The 19,421-nt window shown below is 46.2% G+C and overlaps 1 protein-coding gene across 1 annotated transcript; it reads right to left on the reverse strand.

Annotated features, from left to right (window-relative positions):
* Positions 1–8,954: 8,954 nt before the first annotated feature.
* Positions 8,955–17,742, reverse strand: serinc1 (serine incorporator 1). Its single transcript, XM_040125540.1, has 10 exons — positions 17,591–17,742; positions 16,098–16,259; positions 14,800–14,993; positions 14,252–14,331; positions 13,575–13,712; positions 12,967–13,136; positions 12,761–12,851; positions 11,670–11,811; positions 10,822–11,046; positions 8,955–10,185 (listed from the first exon to the last, which is right to left on the reverse strand). Exons 1-10 carry the CDS (start codon positions 17,627–17,629, stop codon positions 10,047–10,049), a joined length of 1,380 nt encoding a protein of 459 aa, XP_039981474.1. The 5' UTR covers positions 17,630–17,742; the 3' UTR covers positions 8,955–10,046.
* Between the last annotated feature and the right edge of the window lie 1,679 nt (positions 17,743–19,421).

The raw sequence follows: 19,421 nt of genomic DNA on the forward strand, positions 1-19,421 counted from the left end.
AAAGTTAAATAACACGTATAGACTCCAGGCAGAACGAGGGCTAGAGAGAGGATTTCAACCTTTGGCTCCTTTCTCACCGCAGCACAGCCGGCCAATCGCAACGTGAAGCGGGTGTAGATGGCAGATCACCGGCTTCGAAAAGTTACGGAAATGGTTTGACCCTCCCAATCTGACATGGGACAGGTGGTTTCCACGCTATCCAACCATTCAGTTTGGAAAGAGTGTTAAGCTTAAGGCTGAATGTTCCATGATAGTGGATCTTATAGCCCAGGAACACTGACAATCTCCTCTGTCCACTCACGTACAGACACTTAGTGGTCCGGTATGTTGAATATCTGTGGCCATACAGGCAGTAAAAGTTTGTGTCCTACATCATGTGTAGAACCACTAACATGCAGATTCATGACAATCTGAAAAGCCCGACTTATTCTGAGAATAATATCACATCTTACTAAGACATGTACTGATTCTGCCATAGGCCTTTTTCCTATTTCCTTTTGATGGTGAGAGTAGTTTATTCCAAGGACTGTTTTCTAGGAATGTTCCCTTCAATGCAAAGGTCTCAGATGTAAAAGTGACACGAGAGGCACAAACTGCGGCTAGTGTGAGCACAGGACACCAGCAACTGGATTCACACCAAACAGCTTCATCTCTCTCTCTCTGCTGTCGAGTGTACAGACAGAAGAAGACGTCGGCCTTTTCTCTCATCTGCTCTTCCGTACCTTCACCATCAGTAAAGCCGTGCACCACATCTGGTCCCACAACATCAGTGAGGAGGCATCCTCACCTGACTTGTGTTAACAGACTGAACCTTTGTATATATCGCTATAAATCTATTTATTCTGATTTATTGTTTATCTTTTGCTACGTGTCTGTCCACAGAGCTGAGACTCTTCTTAAAGAAACATTCCCTCAGATCGTGTTGTGTTCAGCCGGGGCTTACGTCTCTTTGAGTTCAGACTTGGGAAGGTGAATTTCTGACACTGCTTTAAAGAAAAGCGACATTGGGACAGAAGGTGATCTTAACTAAAGACTGTGCATAAACCTGTTAAACAAACCACAGAAAATCAGAAATCATTTCACAGTTTCCACCTCGCTCCGTGTGGCAGAGCTGGGGACGAGACAGACGTTACACAGTAGGTTGTGTGTGCTGGGATCGGACGGAGCGGACTGTGATTGATGAGACACGAAACACAACTGTAGGGGAGGTGTGAAGTGAGACTGTAAACGGTGTCGTCTGTGTGTCCATCTGAGAACACAGCCACATCTGATCTGATCTGAATCTGAAACTCCATCTGTCCTGCCCCAACTCCAGAACTGCTCTGCCTTCTGGATTAATGCAGCTGAAAGCTGTGAGTGTCTTAATCTTGGAAACCACAGACGCATCACCTCAGAGGAATGGAGTGAGTTTTTTTCTTTACCTGTCCTGATAGAGTGAGATAGTAAAAATGTCATTGAAAGGTGACTTCAGACTTGCTGTTTGAGCCGATGATGCCGCTGTAAAACTGTCCGCTGCTGGGAGGAGGTGGGATTGAGGCATCACTCAGACACCTTGGTCATGCTTGTTAGTTTGACCGGAAATCAGGAGTCACCTTATTCAAACATCAGAGGTTTTTCAGATTTGAATGTGAATCACACACCAAAGCCACAATGAGGCAAACGCAGTTAACGCCAGCTTTAGCCAGTGTTGTGTCTTCTACCTGTCCGCAAGCAAAAACCAGTCCTAACCTTTACAGTTCACGTTCATGTGATGCGACACACCGTGGTGGCTGTACAGTAGTGGGCCATACTGAAAGGGACAAGTTGAAATGAGGACATAAATTGATGGGATTGTCTGCTACCTGGTACCACGAGGAATAAGAATATTTGGGTCAGTTTTTGTTGTGGTTAGCTTTGGTTTTATATGTAGCAAAGTTCACATTCAAAGTTTGTATCACCTTTATCAACATCCTTGCATAGTAACAAGACCTGTTGTACCAGTTGTCAATGAAACCCAACATCAAGTCATCAAGTCCGTAAAGGGAATAACTCCCTGATTTTGTTGCGCTGCCCTGTTGTTCCTTAAATCCCTAAATCTCATCCGAGCTCCTTGTTCAGCAAGTCAACACTGTTAACAGTTTGGAAACAAGTTTAGTGTGTGTCTGAGCTCCGAGCCCAGAGGACTCTACTACGATGCAGGATCTGAGGTAACTTCACTCTAACCCTGGGTTTTCAGGGTTGTGACGGTGGTTCACTCCTTACCGGGGTACATCACCATGGTAACTCGTGCCGCACGCCTGACCTGCTCCGGAACAGGTTATGTAGTTTATGTAAACCTCCGTCTACTGACCGATCAGGTCTCCTAGAGAAGATCCCGCGGAGGGTCTCTTAGGAGGGCTAGAGTGTTCAGAGACCGCCAAACCCCTTTGACTTTCCTTGATGATTTTTATGAGGGACCCTCGTTACTGCAGAGGTCCGGCTCCTCAGCGGGAGTCCACTCCTGTCTTCTTCGATCTCGTCCGAGAACGGAGCCCGACTGAAGCACTGAGGCCTTGTACGTGTTGTAAAGTCAGTCCACTTACTGCTTTGAACTATGGTTTTATACTTATTTTTATTTGCTCCCGAGACGCAGCTGAAAGAACGAGGCTCAAACCGTCACACACACCATCTGAAGACATCTAAGCAGCACATTGATTTAACGGAATACACACATGTAATTGTGGTCCTAATGATGGGCAGTGATTTTATGAGCCTGTTAACCTACACATTCACACAGATTTTGGATTTTTTTTTTTTCCAGCTGTTTTTCCTGCATTTGGCAGCTGCAGCTGTTGCTTTTGGCCCGGATCGTGTGTTTAACTTCTTCTTTTTTGTCTGATATTCTAGTTCGCTCTTCATTTGTAAAATATTTTGCTCTGCTGGCAGTAGACGTGTCCATGTCTGTGATTGTTCACATGCTGCAAACATGGCCCCTCTGATGTGAACGCGCTCAGGAAAACCTGGGTTGACTCCTCGAGTTGATAACCACCTTTATGTGACCACTTAGCATGGTTACGGTTGTCAGGCTCAGTGAAGCCAGATAACGAAAAGATATCCTGGGTATGTTGAACTGGCTTCGTAGTACAGGCTCCAGGTGTTAAATGATTTCGCTACGTTTCGTGATGTGGAGCTCCTGGGGTTGAGTTGCCTCAGTACGTTCATGTTGTGGCAAAGGGAAGCTCCTCTCCTGTCTCTCTTCACTGGTTTAGAAGTGCCTGCATCCTGTCTCCATTTCCTCTGGCAGAGCCACACTTTAGACCTCAGACGCTGTTTATAGGCTGCTGTGCATGGTCACAGAGATCACATGACTTCTCCGTGACCTGCCCACATCCCACAAGCTGTCTGTCTTTGTTGCAAGCGTTGCATTTACAATAAAGCAAATGCTACAGTGTTCATTTGTCGTTTGTTTGGAGTGTCATTGCTTTTTATCTCACACACTGGATGATGCATCGAACGCCATCCAATCACTACCGGTACGCTGCATTTCGGCCGGGACACACCTCAAGCTTTGAACCATTTATTGCAGCAATATGTATGCTTGGTGGTGTGGCTCTGCTCATGTGATGCTCTCTGGAGCAAATCTGAGCAAGCTTGACATACGCTGTCCCTAAGCTCAGACCCTCAAATCTGTGATCCTGAAGTGAGCAGATACAGCAGCACCACACCCTGATCATTAGTAAAACTAATCTGAATGGAGTGCCGGTCGAGAGGATCGATGCAGGGGAAGACAACATGAAATTCTGATGAGAGACATTGTGGCACGTGCTATGACGGTGAACTGTGTAAATAAAATAGACGTTAGCCAAGATGCACTGCTGCTGAACCTTGATACAAACTGATTTGAATAGGTGATGTTGTGATGATTATGTGTGAGTGGTAACAAGCATGTCAAATTGTCTTTGAATTCATGTGAGCATGCACGACCTTCATCAGACAGGATTCACAAATGGGGAAGCCTGATTCAAAGGAAATATAATACATGAATGGGAGTTGATGAGAAGAAGGATATGACCAAGCCTGACTCCTGAAACACAAATCAAACTGGACTCGCCTGGACAATCTGTGACCTGTGAGATGATAATGTATCTAATAAACGATCAAACCTGGGATGACGCAGAAGAGGAGTTCTAGCGATTGTTACGAGATTATCCTATACACTGATTCAGAGGGATCCTTGTTCATTCATTTACCAGCCTGATTCAACGGTGGCATATGAGGGAAGATGCCGTTTTAACTTTTAAGTGACCAAAACCTTAAACCTGAACCAAGATAAAGTCATAGAGATTTCCAAAGTTTAGACAGGGTGTTTTGGGCTGGGCTGAGCAAGCCGTGTTCTTTATGTTCCAAAGGTTTATAAACTAATGACAGCGAGGAACAACAGGCCGCTGAAACACAGTTTGATGAATAAGACAGAATTGGTGTAGATACCATCTAAGCAGCATCCCCACTTATACGTATAACAGAATGAACTTCATTAAAAATATACACTGTGTCACTGGCATTTCTAAACAGCCTTTTGGTATAATTTAGTCTGAGGAGAAGCCAAGGTTGCAACAAGATATATAAGTATTCACCACAAGCCCTTCATTCAGAATTTTTCTTAACCTGCATTAATCGATATTTGGCAGTGAATTAAAACACCAACGAGACACGTTCCCTCATGGAGCCAAAATCAAGTCGAATAAGCACCTGCAGCTGAGTTAGCTTCTCGGTCCCTTGATTTAGTTTTACAGAACAGTTCACATCTACTGCTGTTAAAAGTACTCACACCCTTTACTTAAGACAAGCTGCACGACCACACGTCTTAACCAGTGGTAAGAGTTAGTCTTAGGCCCTGGCATTAGAACGTTACTCCACAAGCATCTGGAGTGACCACTTGTGATGGAATCTCACCTCCCTGCTCTGTATGCAAATAAACACGGACATCATTTCCATTTGCATAAATCAAATGTGTTGTTTTTAACCGGTGGGAGGCCGCAATGCACTTCCCATGTCTAGACAATAAAGGACAATGAAGGACAATGAATGAGACGATTAAATATGACCTGGTCCGGTTGGAGGAACGGATTTGTGTGTTTAAAAACACAGCACATTGGTTTGTAACTCCCAGACAGGATTTTATAACCCTGGAGCCCGTTTTATGTTTCATCGCAACAATTTCAAGGTAAACAGCAGAGAGACAGTTCACATGACAAAGTAATTCACCAGACATGCATGTGATTAGATCAGTGCAGCGTCTTTCCGGGTGATGTTATATTGGTTTGTAGCGAAAGTTGAACTAGATTTGTCACATCACAGATGATGAACAAAGGCATTATGTGGGTCTAACAGGTAAAACACTAGACTCATGCAGCTGTTACACTAATGAAATAGGTGCAGTGGACTGTAACTGAGCAGAGGAGTAAATAATAAACGTACATTTCTTATAATTGTATGTAAGAAACAATACCAGTAATAATGCTGAGTGTTTATATTGAAAGAGAATGAATCATAAGCACATGACAAATTAAAATGCATAACTCCCCCAGCTGTGACTGCACCTCTGTCTGAAAATCCAATCCAATTTGTAGAAAGAAACTCGCTAAAGGGTGTGAAAAGTTGGTAAATCTAGTGACAAAGGCCTTAAGTTGGCAACACTGCCTGTAAACGCCCCCTGATGACATAATAGAAAGTGTTTGTGCTAATTCATTTTGAAAGAGCAACGGCCAATGGGGAAATTCAAACACTTGGCTGACCGACCAGTGGTGTAACTTCAGCACTCAGTCAGTCAGTTAGTGCCTGCTGTTGCCGTCCAGCCAAAAAATAACCTGCAGACATTAAAACAATTCTTAACATCAACAGGCACTAAAGTTTTGTAACTTAACTAAACTACAGCAGTGAGTCTCTCCGAAGTCCACAGGAGTGACATGCTCAAACTGCCTGTTATGCAGCCCCTCAGTTGAACCTCTGACTGAGAGAGGTGATATTAGCTCAGGCCTCCTTAAAAGGCCACTTTCTTTTGACTGGCTGAACATCTGGAAGCCTGATGAGGGGCAGCGCAGCCAGCACATGTGAGCACCGCCTCATCCTCTTACCGGTGTGGAGGTTCTGCAAGTAAACTGTAAAACTAAGTAACTAGTAACTAAAAGTAAGTAACATAACATAACTGACTGGAAATGGCAACTTGTCAAATCCATCCGTACAAGTTTGAGACCGAATCTGATCTGGAGAGTGGACGGCACAACCATCTGCAGCCCGCAACAAAGATTACAGCAGGACGTCTCTGTTCCATGATTATCACACCCATTACCTGCTTATTGTGTGACATAACAACAGATTTACTCTTCCATCACAATGTGTATGTAAAAATCTCTTTATATATTCCCGTTAATAGCTACACATGCGGAAAATGCGCTAAAATGCCAACTGAAGTGAAAACGTCTGCTGTCAGGAAATACAAAAGCTAACGCTGCTCGTAAAAGGTCATCTGCTGTCGCCAAACGACTGTAAAATAAACCTGGACCGTCGGTTATTTGTATGCTGGAGTACGTTAAATGCCTATAATAATAGTCAAATAGACTATTTTGGGAGAGTGAGCTTTTCTTCTCCGTGACAAGCTGACGTAAGCTCGTTGCAGAAGCAGACAACCGTTGGAACCTAGAGTTCAGAGCAGTCTGACGCCTCAGCTGTTGTATCACAGGGATTACTTTTACAGTGTTTACCTCATTTGAAACTTTGACCACGTTTAATATGGACATCGGACATTGTAACATTACATATTGTCCTGGTTGAAATTACTGGCACCCCTGAATTTTCAGCACAGAATTTAGAGTATCTTCAGAAATAAATGTAAATGAACCAATTTTGTATGATCAGAATATTTAATGAAATGTCCAAGGTTACTGGACAAAAGAAAATAAAAAAAAAAACTAGTTGAATAATACACAAAGTGTACCCAAACACAGTTATTGGCCTACACTGATATTTGGTTTCTGAACCTTTGGCATCAATGGCAGCCTCTAAACGTTTCTTGTAGCCATCTAGAAGCTTCTTGCACCCGTCTACTGGTTGTTTCTGCCACTTCTTCCACTGCTACTTGTTCAAGCTCTTTTGAGTTTACAGGAGTCCTTCCTGCAACAGCAGATTTCAGCTCTCTCCAAAGGTTTTCAATGAGATTTAGGTCAGGACTCGCTGCTGGCCAGTTTACAAGAGTCCATCTTTTCCTTTTCAACCATTCTTTTGTGCTGCTGGATGTTTGCTTTGGGTCGTTGTCCTGCTGAAAGACCCAAGACCTTCACCTCAAACCTAGTTTTCTGACATTTAGGTAGGGTGTTATTTTCCTTATGGGCTTCATTTCGTCACCTATAAACAAACTGATGCACTTCATCCCAAAGAGCTCTACTTTGGTTTCATCTGTCCATAGAACATTGTCACAGAAAGACTGTGGCTTATCTAGGAGAGTTTTTGCAAACATTAGTTTTGCCTTTTTGTGCCTTTCTTTCAGTAGTAGTGTCCTCCTTGGCCTTCGCCCATGGAGCCCTGCTAAGTTTAGTATGCGTCGTATGGTACGGGGCTGAAACCACCACTCCAGATTGATCCAGATCAGTCTGAAGTTCTTTAGATCACTTGCGTGGTGTTTTTTCAATAATGTGCATCATCCCTTTCACACTTTCTCACTGAGTTTCTTCCTAGCACCACCCACTGTGCGCGTCTTAACAGTTTATGACTTTGAAACCTCTCGATAACGTTACGAGCTTGTGAAACAGGGATTTCAAGATAACTTCTTGACAATGTTACGAGCTTGTGAAACAGGGATTTCCAGATCTCTGCTGATGCCTTGTAGCCTTTGGAATTGTTCTGTTTTTTGATGATAGCATTTCTGATGCTCTCAGACAGCTCTGGTCTTCATCATTGTTAAAAAGAAACTGGAAACAATCACCCCCTTTTTATGCAGCAAAACCATCTTTCATTGGTTCATTCTGGTCATGTGAACACTGGAAATTAAGCACAGATGAGTCTTATTTGTTTGATATTTTGTTTAAGGAACTAATTTAAATTCATCAAATAATTGTGTTAAGCATCCATTTTATGTCTGTATTTTTTATTTCACCATTTGTTCAATAACTTGACATTTTATTGAAATACTTTGATTATATAAAATGTCTTAATTTGCATTTATTTCTGAAGATATTATAAATTCTGTAGTTAAAACTCAAAGGGGCCAATAACTGACCTGGCAGCTCTGAGTGTGCGGCTTGTATGGGTATGTAGTACTGGGCTGTGGTCGAGAAGTTTGATTAAAAAAAAAAGTATTTTCCTAACCACTTTTCCTTGACCTTGATGGAAAATGCCATGAGGTCACGGAGAGAGGTGAAAGAGAATTCATAAGGACTTAGGAAAAGAAAACCACAGCGCAAAGAGAATCCGGCTGCATATACCAATGACTGTATGGAAGGCGTGTCTCCACTTCCTCGCACTGTACAAAAATGAAGCCAAAATATCCCAGATACGGGGGCGGCCATCTTAAACTAGTGACAGAGTCTGCATGGTAGGGATCGCCAAGTGGAGTCTCGGTATCGAGGTCCCGCCCATAGACAGTTCCCATTTCCCTCGTGTTATTGGAATAAGTTAGAGAAGCCACTTGATGAAACGACGTCCTAACACAAGACGGCTCCGGTGATTTCTGTCAGCAGCTGGAGATAAATATGACGTTATCTGGACGCTGATGGAACTCGGTGACGTGAAACCTAACAGATAAACTCGTGTTAAACTGTGACGAGGTTTCTGTGATATCAGAAGCTGAGATGGATGTAGAGGAACAACCCACACGGCTCATTATTTTAGCCAGCTCCATCTTTTCAGCCTGGTTACTGCCGCTGCTCTTTCTGTCAGACCATCGCGCTGTGAAACTCAAGGCCTCGCAGTTACAGTAGGTGGCCCAGCTACACAGAGGCAAGACACGCAACACGTGGCTTTTTTCCTCAGTTTTATTAAACTACTTACAATATTAATTCACATAAAGAGAAAATTCATATTAGGATAAAAGCACACGGAAGACAATCAAACGAATGTATCGCCACAATCTCTGCTAAGTTGTGACAATCTACATGCTAAGGCTAAACACTATCAAATAACTTATCTAGACGTTTTCAAACAAAACATTTCTATTTTACATTTAAAGTCAAAATTCAATGCAGATCAGAAGCAACAGAAGCAGTACTGCTTTTGTTGTGCATGTGCTGAGGAGTGTGCAAGCTGCAGAGTCAACACACAACTGGGAGAGCTTTAACACATGACAGCAGATAACTAAACTACCACACACACACACACACACACACACACACACACACACACAACAGCACTGCTCAGGCCTGGTGATGGTACTAGTTAGTGAACTCTCCTGTCTTCATCTCTCGGTGCCACAGTTGGAGTCCTGCTCATACACAACTCAAATCCATCGGACAAGAGCACAGTCAAAGCAGTTTCTCCCTTATTTCACATGTAACAGCATTTCCTGTATTAACACTACAGAGGTCAACTGTCGCTGGCCACGGGAGGCACACTAAGCAACGCCATCCGCATCCTCCTAAAAGCTTCATGTACAGCTACTGTTAATGTCACATCACGTCGTCAAGGAAAAACATGCAGCTCTGTCTTCATAGAAAGAAAGCGAAATCATTCACAAGGATTACACGGGATATATTTACAACGGCAACAGCATGGGGGGCCACTACAACAGGCTGCTGGGGATTCACAATGACATTACACCAGATGAGACTGGGCTGCAGTCAGAGCTGGGACGGGACAAGGTTAAACATCCTTGCCGGCTCTCCTGTCGTCAGCCCTGCGGTGAGGAAGCTGCAGCAGACGAGCCAGAGGCCACCAAACCCAACGGTCTGAAGCCCGCCGGCCAGTCTGAGTGCAGCCGCGCCCCCTCCGGCGCTAAGCGACGCACGGTTAGCTAGCTACTGTTTTACTGACTTTGCTGAAACATAAAACGGGCGAAGCAGAGCGTGAAAGCGGGTACGAGCAGTGGGACGGTGCGGGTTTCAGTCAAAGTCTCTGTTGACCAGGACCAGCGGAGCCACCAGTGTCCACACGTAGAGGGCGATGCAGATCCAGCTGGAGGAGATCTTCACCCACACCGATGGCCACTTGCTGGTCATGGCCTCGTAGTTGGAGTCAGGGCTGCAGGGAGAACACGGGACGGAGAAACACGTCAGCTGACAGCTTTAGACTCTGGATTCCAATAAATATAAAGTGCAATATGCCAGAATTTAAAAAACAGATAAAGTGCAAAGTGGTGGGTTGCGGGTGCACGTCGCCACTCTTTAGCCTTGTTTCTTACGGGTGCAGGAGGGCTGGTCAAGGTGAACACACACCCACTGTGCCATTTTGATGGCGGGATCTCATTTAATGCAAAATTGTCTCACCAGAAAATGGCAGCAAAGCCACTGGCCCGGACTCAACTTTCAGTGACTAACATTTTCAACAAGCGCTCAGAGGAATGCTTCTTTTTAAAGGGTCAGTTCACCCAAATGATTCAAAGATAAATAGTTTTTGCTCTCCCCTCTCCAGGGGGTTTGGGTTTTATTGTTCTGGGTTTTGTGCCTCCAACCTACATAGTGAATATTATTCCGCCACTGATGGTAATAATAGTCCCCAACAAATGCACCGTCTCCTCCTGTGAGAGAGTCACGTTTGTTCAAACTACTTTCGTGAGATTTGTCAACCATTAGAGAAACCCAGCATGACCCCGGACCGGTGCTTTAACTGGATCCCTTCTCGGCTCTGACTTAAACTGAACGGCCGCGTGAAGCCCACCTGTACCAGTTGGTGAGCGTCATCATGATGTAGAGTGATGCCAGGAACAACATGAAGTGGAAGAAAGAGTAGGAGTAGGTGACGCCGTCCCTCTCGTTGTCCACAGCTCTGTTGAGACCGCTGCCCTCCTCGAAGCTGTCGGTCTGAGGCCCGTCCTCGATCAGAGCCGACTCGTCACTGGTCAGAGTCAGCTTGTTCACCTGGGCGTTGGATGAATTACGAATACTAATGGACAAACGAAGGAAGACAGAGAATCATTTTGTGCACCAACTGTCAGTCTGCTCAGCTGCTTACTCATCTGTGAGTTTCTTCACACGTTGATCACTGCACAAATACAGTTAGGTCCATAAGTATTTGGACAGTGACACAATTTTGTAATTTTGCCGATTCCTTTTTGGTTTGCCTTGTTTTCTCAGCCTAATGACGGCCTCCTTCATTTGCATCAGCACCTCTCTGAACCGCATATTCCCATGAAGAGTTCCCATGAACAGCTACCAAAAGCAAATTCAACACTCGGTATCAACTCAGGACCTTTTATCGGCTTAATTTGTCATGAAATAACGAGGGAACAGGACACACCTGGCCATCAAACTGATTGTCAGTCAATTGTCCAATTACTTTTGAGCCTCTGAAAATGAGGGACTGTGTATATAAAATGACTGGAATTCCTAAACAGTTAATGTGACATTTTTGTGAAACCACTTGAATTGAAGCTGAAACTCAACACTTCAGTCACATCTTGACGGCTTCATTTCAAATCCATGTCGGTGAACAGAGGCAAAATTACGACAAATGTGTCACCGTCCAACTACTTATGCACCTAACTGTACATTAAAGGACTTCCTCACCTGGAGTAGAGAACACACATGAGGAAAAGGATCAATCCCACAATCCCCTGGGCATCCCACCACTGAACCATATGGTCCTGACCTGCAGGACTGGTGCTGTTGAGCCCAATAATACCCAGAAGGCTCGGGTTACATTTCCTGTCTGTGAGATACAAGAAGAACAAATTTACTGCCGGTTTCACCTCATGATCGTTGATGGGTCGCCGTGGGCCGCGTGTACTGTATCCAGCACAACAGGTTTTTATTCGTCTTCTCTTGTGTCCCACGGCTTGTGGAGGAAAAGGTGCTTCTAAGCATCATTAATCCCGACCGCAGGTGGATCTCACACATAACGGCAGACAGGACAAAGACGAGGCGTCTTGTACATATCAGCACGATATATCATCATCAAGTGAAGTTTTTCTGTGTGGCCGCGACATTTCCCCAACTTTGTAAAGGATAACGGTTGTTACAGGGATTAGAGAAACCAGACTTCCTCAGCTGGAGTTCTCCTGCGGAAAGACTATTTCCTGGCCATGTATGCAGAACGCATGTGCAGGACCGGGTCTGCAGACAGCATCACTGTGACAGTAAGGCCATGGAAATCTGTCTTTTAATGTACCCCACACGGAACACATAGAATAACACATACGTGATGCAAAAATATAGAGATCATAATGTAAGGACCCAAAGTCTGACTTGAACTGAACTAATGCAAAGTCTAAATACGTTGTTTTCCACCACTGAACACGAGGCTGTGCCCTGCCAGCCAGCCCTCCCACACACACACACACACACACACACACACACACACACACACACACACACACACACACACACACACACACACACACCAGTAACCAGGTTTCTTGTGTACAACACAGACACTCTCTGATCATCTGACTGCTTTGTTTCTTGCCACGTCACGTATTATCATTGGTTGTCCTTGTGCCCAGATCCCTGCGAGTAACGTCGCGAGAAATTCTTTCATATTCATTTCAAATTCTTTCACCAAAAAAATGAGATCCAGGTGAACGCAGCACGGGGAGCTACGACACCGCTGAGGTCGCTGGGCAATGAAAGCTCTGTATACAGTATGAATGTTGTCTTACCAGGCTCATTGGTCATGGCAGACCAGGTCAGGTACATGGTGTAGAGGGTAACCAGGGAGGACTGCAGCAGGCCAGACCTTGGCTGGGACTCCTTCACCCAGAGAACAGCAGGATTTAGTAGGACAGTAAATTTAACAACCAGAAGCACTCAGCTCAGTCACAGACAGCTCTGCTCAAACACGGATGTAAAACGAACTGGTGCGAACCTGGATCTGAGGCAGGATGGACATGACGGAGGCAGCGATGCAGAGGAGCATGTTGATGCTGATGAAGGCCTTGTTCTCAGTGCAGCCATCCGAGTGGGTGTAGTAGACGTAGAACATGACCAGAGACACCAGAGACAACAAGTAGTTGACGGTGGTGACTGACAGCAGAGCTGCGAACACACAGCACAGCTCCATTACATACATGAGGGGAAACATAAGAGGACGGGCGCAAAGGCCCAAAAACCGACAGACCCTTGATCGAGGACGCATCATTACTAAACAGGCTGCTCGCTGGAGGCGCTCCGATTGGATCTTTTCCCGTTTGCACCAATACCTCATCATTACTGCCTTTCACTTCATCATCAAGGGGCTTAAGGGGAAGTGTCAGAGGCGAGCTCTTCTTGACAAGACCACATACATGTCCCGAAGAAATACCGACTACGTGATCAGATTTTCACAGGTAGTGAGCGGCTCGACAGTTCAAATGGCTGTCGATATCCATCCCAAATACAGCCGAGGAGCTGTGAATAACACAGAGCTCTTTAAAGGTCGTTGTTATTCAAGCGTTCGACCGTATGTTTAGCCTCATAATAACACCACCACCGTACCTGCATACCAGCAGCGAGAGTTGCCCTCCTCCATCTTCTCCACCCAAGACTCATTCCAGGAATGGGCGAAGTCGATGAGTAAAACCAGCTGGATGAGGATGAAGCAGAAGGCTCCGGCCATGCCCACATAGAACCACACTGAGAGAGAGAGAGAGAGAGAACTTTACTTTACCGTATCTGCAGGTTTTTACAGCTACAATCCAAGACATCTAAGGACCTTCTCGCCGCCATCTCAAACTGGATCAAAAACCAGAATGAAGACACAAATCTAGCTACACCTGTGCTGTGGCAACAATGTCCCGCGAAGACCACGTATCTTGACATTTGGTGATTCACATATTCAGACAAACTGAAGGACTGACTGCTTCTTCAGGGTTCTCCTCGTTCTTAAGATAATAAACTCCTCGAGAACCAGTCAGACTCTTTCTTTGCTCTTGACATTTTGGAGATACGTGGTTGTGGACAGCAATCTGTACACATCGTAGGTTGTCTTCTGTCAGATGCTCGTGAGGGGCAGAGAAAAAAAAAAAAAAATCAGTGATGGTGTCATACGCAGGCTAACCTCTGTAAAACCTGGCAACCACAGTCTTGATTTATGTCCCAGACGTACAGACACCTGCCAGCTACATTAGATGTCATTGGAGAGGCACAAGACAACAATGGACAAGAATAGTTACCAGTAGTGAAGGGACCTTCCGAGATGAAAAACGATCCAATAGTGATGGCAGCGGCTGCAGCAAACTTAAAGAACCAGAACCTGACAGAGAGAGAAACAATCGAAACGTATTAGTTCCCTGACGATCACTTCCAACAGTTCCAACGTCAGTCTCGGGTAAAACTGCAGGATTCAACTCTTGGTGCAGAAATGATTCGTCGATCAGCAGAAAATTAATCACTGGCAGGTTCGATAACAGATGAATCATCAAGTCATTTATCAAAGACGACAAAAAGCCAAACATCTTCTCATTCCAGCTTCCCCAGAGTGAAGGTCTGCAACATTTTGCAAACTGAATATCTTTGGCTTTTGCACTGACGGTCGGACCACTGAAAAAGATGCCATTAATCGTTAGTTGCAGCCCTCGATCGCATGTTTCACACCAAATAGTGGAAGCTTCGTCTGGGTTTGGAGCGCAGGTGGTAAGTCCGGTAAAGTGTCAGCGAAGCTTGGCGTTAGCAGACAGGGGAGGATGTTGATGGACAGATGGACGGACGGATGCAGACTCACCCGTTGTGCAGCGCAGCCCGAGGGTCCTGGCTGCTCTTGACTTTGATCATGAGCAGAGAGAAGAGCAGGAAGAACATCGCCATCCCGAAGCAAACGCGGTACACGGCCTTGTAGCCGACCAGCACGTCGCAGTTCACATGACCCTCCACGCCAGGAATAGACGAACCCATCCCTCCTTCACAGAAACCTGGAATCTACAGCAGCACACAGAGCAGAGACCATGACGCTGCAGCAGGAAACCACAGAGTGAGCTTCGCCCACTGAGAGCTGCTGTGCATAAGCCCTTTTCCCCACATTTAATTCCGATCACTTTGGGGAAGTCTTCTCAGGGCCTTCGAGCTCAGACGGAAAAGCCTAACTGTTTTAACCTGGGAAAGGGGTTAAGTCCTTCACTTCACTCAACCCAAAGCGCCGGTCGGCGTCTCGCTGACGAGTGGCGACCTCGACCACGGCCGTTCTGGCTGTGGTGTCTTACAGTCAGAGTTACCGCAGCCGTTAGGCCAACAATATCGTCGACATTACAGCAGATCAAACTCTTCAAATCTGATCATTGCAGCAGGAAATAGTAGACGATGCTGTGAACATGAATCAATCTAACCATTTATAGATCACAAATGCAACTAACAATTGTAAATTATGTTTAGAGAGCTGTTATGACACTTACAAATGTAACTCAGACTTGAAGTCTAGTAGCCAAACACGATTACCAGGAGTATCCCAGAATAATCTTTCAACAAGTCGTACGGGTAACAACGCAACCTGTTGTATTTGGAGCAGCACTGTATGAGTCAGCCTGGCCTTCGTGTTTTGTTTTTAAATCATACTGGGGACCCGGTACAAGTTAACTTTGCATCATCCCTGAAGTAATGAAGCCTTAGGTCAAAAAACCTGGCACAAGAGAGAAAAAATGTACCAGCGGGAGCAGACATGTCCCGTATCAGGAGAGAACGCGAGTGTTAAAGGGTTCTCAAACAAACCATGTTGGCCTTTACTAGAGCGTCCTGTTAAGGTCGAAGTGGATCTTCTGTGTGTGTGACCGGATTTGCACATTTTACACATACTTCTAACATGCAGGGTTTTGGCTTCTCAGACAAAGCCACGTGAACACAGGTTACCTTCTGCACAACAAAAGAACTTCACATTTAACAATGACAACACAAAAACAGGACAGGGGTCCAGCACTGATGCTTCCGGGACCTAATGATAGTATCAGTAATGTGAGAAGGCCCGGCAGAAATACAGAGGGTGCGGCTCCTATGTTGGTCTTCCCTGTACTTTGGGTGAAGATCCCCGCCTACCTTCTTAAGCTGGCCCTCCATGCCGGGCATCAACATAATGCAGGCAACGCCCACTCCCAGCAGCAGGAAGAAGGCGTAGATGAGCCGAGTCACCGTGGAGTTATTCCCGCTGGGGCAGCATCGACACAGCAGGCAGGGGGCGCTGCCGCACAGGCACGGGATCTGCACACACGTTGGGGGAGAGTTAGTAACAGACCTGGTCCCAGAGGACTCTACTACGATGCAGGATCTGAGGTTATCGAGGTAACTTCACTCTAACCCTGGGTTTTCAGGGTTGTGACGGTGGTTCACTCCTTACCGGGGTGCATCACCATGGTAACTCTGCCGCACACCTGACCTGCTCCGGAACAGGTTATGTAGTTTATGTAAGCCTCCGTCTACTGACCGATCAGGTCTCCTAGAGAAGATCCCGCGGAGGGTCTCTTAGGAGGGCTAGAGTGTTCAGAGACCGGCAAACCCCTTTGACTTTCCTTGATGATTTTTATGAGGGACCCTCGTTACTGCAGAGGTCCGGCTCCTCAGCGGGAGTCCACTCCTGTCTTCTTCGATCTCGTCCGAGAACGGAGCCCGACTGAAGCACTGAGGCCTTGTACGTGTTGTAAAGTCAGTCCACTTACTGCTTTGAACTATGGTTTTATACTTCTTTTTATTTGCTCCCGAGACGCAGCTGAAGGAACGAGGCTCAAACCGTCACACACACCATCTGAAGACATCTAAGCAGCACATTAATTTAACGGAATACACACATGTAATTGTGGTCCTAATGATGGGCAGTGATTTTATGAGCCTATTAACCTACACATTCACACAGATTTTGGATTTTTTTTTTTTTCCAGCTGTTCTTCCTGCATTTGGCAGCTGCAGCTGTTGCTTTTCGGTCCGGATCGTGTGTTTAACTTCTTCGAAATTGGTCTGATTGCGGTTTCAGACTCGGTGAGGCCAGATAACTAAAGGACTTCCTGGGTACGTTGAACTTGCTTCCCAGTACAGGCCGCTGTTCGGGAACATGAGTGGAGTAGGATCGGGCGGGGCCTACGTGTCTGCCTGCCGACCGCAGCTGATACCGGACTCTGTTTACAAGCTGCGGTGTCGCAACACTGAACTTCAACCCCCCACCCAGCCCCCACCCCCCCGCTCGGCGGCTTTGTTGACATCGTCCACAGCTGCGCGCTCAATAACATGAACCCCCCCAAGCCTACAACCGAAAACAGGGCTGATCCAGACAAAGGGGCCCTGCGGTCTGCGTCCCTCACCACATAAACCAGGTTCGGCTCCACATGTGTGTGTGAGCCGCGGCCTTGGTGCGGGGCTACCGGTGAGCAGAGAGGGGGGCTAACCGCCTGACGCTACCGTGTTTACTGCCGCCGCCGCGGCGGCCTGTCTGTCCGTGTTACTGCGCAGTCATGACGGCTGTGGAAAGACCGAGCAGCCGGTCGCCGACGCCAACACAACACCAGCTGCTGACACCGAAGGGACGGAGGCGGTCTACTCACCCAGCTCGCCATGGAGCACAGTCCCAGGACGGCTCCCATGATGGCCGATGTGTGTCCTTTAGTCTGGCGTTAGTTCTGAGGCTGGTGGAGTCCCAGAAGATGGAGGATGCTCTGCCCTCCCTCCCCCTCCTTCTGATTCTTCTTCTTCTTCTGACACACGACTCGGTAGCTCGGATGCAGATCCGCGTTTTGCCGCCCCCCACAGGACGACTGGTGTCAGCGCACATCTAGTGAGGGCTGAATGTCCGGGGGGAAGCGGAAATGACTGTTTCCTGTTTACTAATCTATTTCTGTTTTTTTGTTTTGTTCCGCGTATCTCCGTCGTGCGCATGCGCGGCATGAAGGGTGACACGGAGACGGTCCAGAAGAAGCCGTTTCCAGCCTTTCTCCGTTCCTGTGAAGATTCAATTCAATTCAGTTTTATTTATGTAGCAGCCAGGTCATAACAGATGTCATCTCAGGGCACTTTTCCTGTAGAGCAGATCTAGACCGGACTCTTTATAGTTTTATTTACAGAGACCCAACATCCCCCCATGTGCAAGCACTTGGCGACTGCGGCAAGAAAAAACTTTTAATAGGTAGAATCCGTGAGCAAAACCCAGCTCATGGTTGGGGGGGGGGCATAGTACAGTACAGGTACCACATAAAGATGTGTAACAATAATGAGACTAATAATGAAACTAATTAGGAGAGGTAATGGAATCAGTGGGAGTTGAGCAAGATCTTGGGGCAGTAGGTGGTTTGCCGTCACAGATCCAGACTCTGCAGCACCAGGGGCAGAAATACCTGCAGAAGGCCACGGGAGGAGAGAGGAGCTCAGTGCATCATGGGAAGTCCCCGGCAGTCTAGGCCTATAGCAGCGTAACTAGGGGCTGGTCCAAACCTGAGCCAGTCCCGACTAGAAGCTTTATCAGAAAGGGAGGTTTTAAACCTCCTCTTAAATGTGGGGAGGGGGGTGTCTGCAGTCTGCGGCCTGTCAGGTAGCAGGACTGCGCAGGCGCCTCACACACAGCAGCTGCTGAATGAACCCACGGGTGACTTCCGGCTGTCCCCACCACTGCGCTTCGGACAGTTATCCCGTGACTAGGCAGATTTGTCCCATTTGTAAGTTCATTTGTCTCTTTCTCTGACTGACTCTTTGTTTTGACGTATTCACATCAAATACTCGAGTAAACGTCCCCACTGTACATCCAGAGACCACACGCAGGTCACGTACAAGGAAAAGACTCTCAGTGGAGCTGACGCCGCCGCAGGTCACCACGGTGCCGACTGTGGCCCGTAACGCGGGGCGGTTCGGTCAGTTGGGTCAGTTGATGCCTGTACGATCGCCACACAGGCTACAGGCCGTGTGATAGGAAAGATTAATATCGGTTTCTCCCCCTCACATGTTCAATTGTCTGATCGTATTCTGTTTTATCGCTTTCTGCGCAAGCTGAAAAAAAGTCAGAAATCCACGAACTAGAGAAACAGAAACCAGGCCTTGTTTTTCTTAGATGACCCACTTTGACAAGAAAACAGGAAAACACATTTTCCCTTTCTGACGCCTACAAAGAAAGCAAACAAGTGAAATCTGTTACCACGTTCACAAATAATTCTGCTACGAATATTGTAATTGTATTATAAACAGAAATAATTTAACTCGTGAGATATTATTAATATATTTTGAAACACGTATGTTAAAGTTGTGTTTTAATTGCAGTTTTGGTTACGGTGCACCTAAGTACAACTGAACAGATAAAGGACAGTACTATAAGGTACTGTCGTTATCTGAGAGAGGGAAAACTGAAGACCAGTAAATATGGACAAATGTTGATAAACCAGCCTGACCCTG

This window comes from Xiphias gladius, chromosome 4 (genome assembly GCF_016859285.1).
Source record: "Xiphias gladius isolate SHS-SW01 ecotype Sanya breed wild chromosome 4, ASM1685928v1, whole genome shotgun sequence".
In the NCBI taxonomy this organism is placed as follows: domain Eukaryota; kingdom Metazoa; phylum Chordata; class Actinopteri; order Istiophoriformes; family Xiphiidae; genus Xiphias; species Xiphias gladius.

Excerpts from the sequence above, each read along its gene's own strand:
- serinc1 (XM_040125540.1), bottom strand. The coding sequence starts at position 17,629 with ATGGGAGCCGTCCTGGGACTGTGCTCCATGGCGAGCTGG. Across the intron at positions 16,260-17,590 it reads TGTGCTCCATGGCGAGCTGG|ATCCCGTGCCTGTGCGGCAG; the intron begins GTGAGTAGACCG and ends ACGTGTGTGCAG. Across the intron at positions 13,137-13,574 it reads CTCTCGCTGCTGGTATGCAG|CTCTGCTGTCAGTCACCACC; the intron begins GTACGGTGGTGG and ends GTGTGTTCGCAG.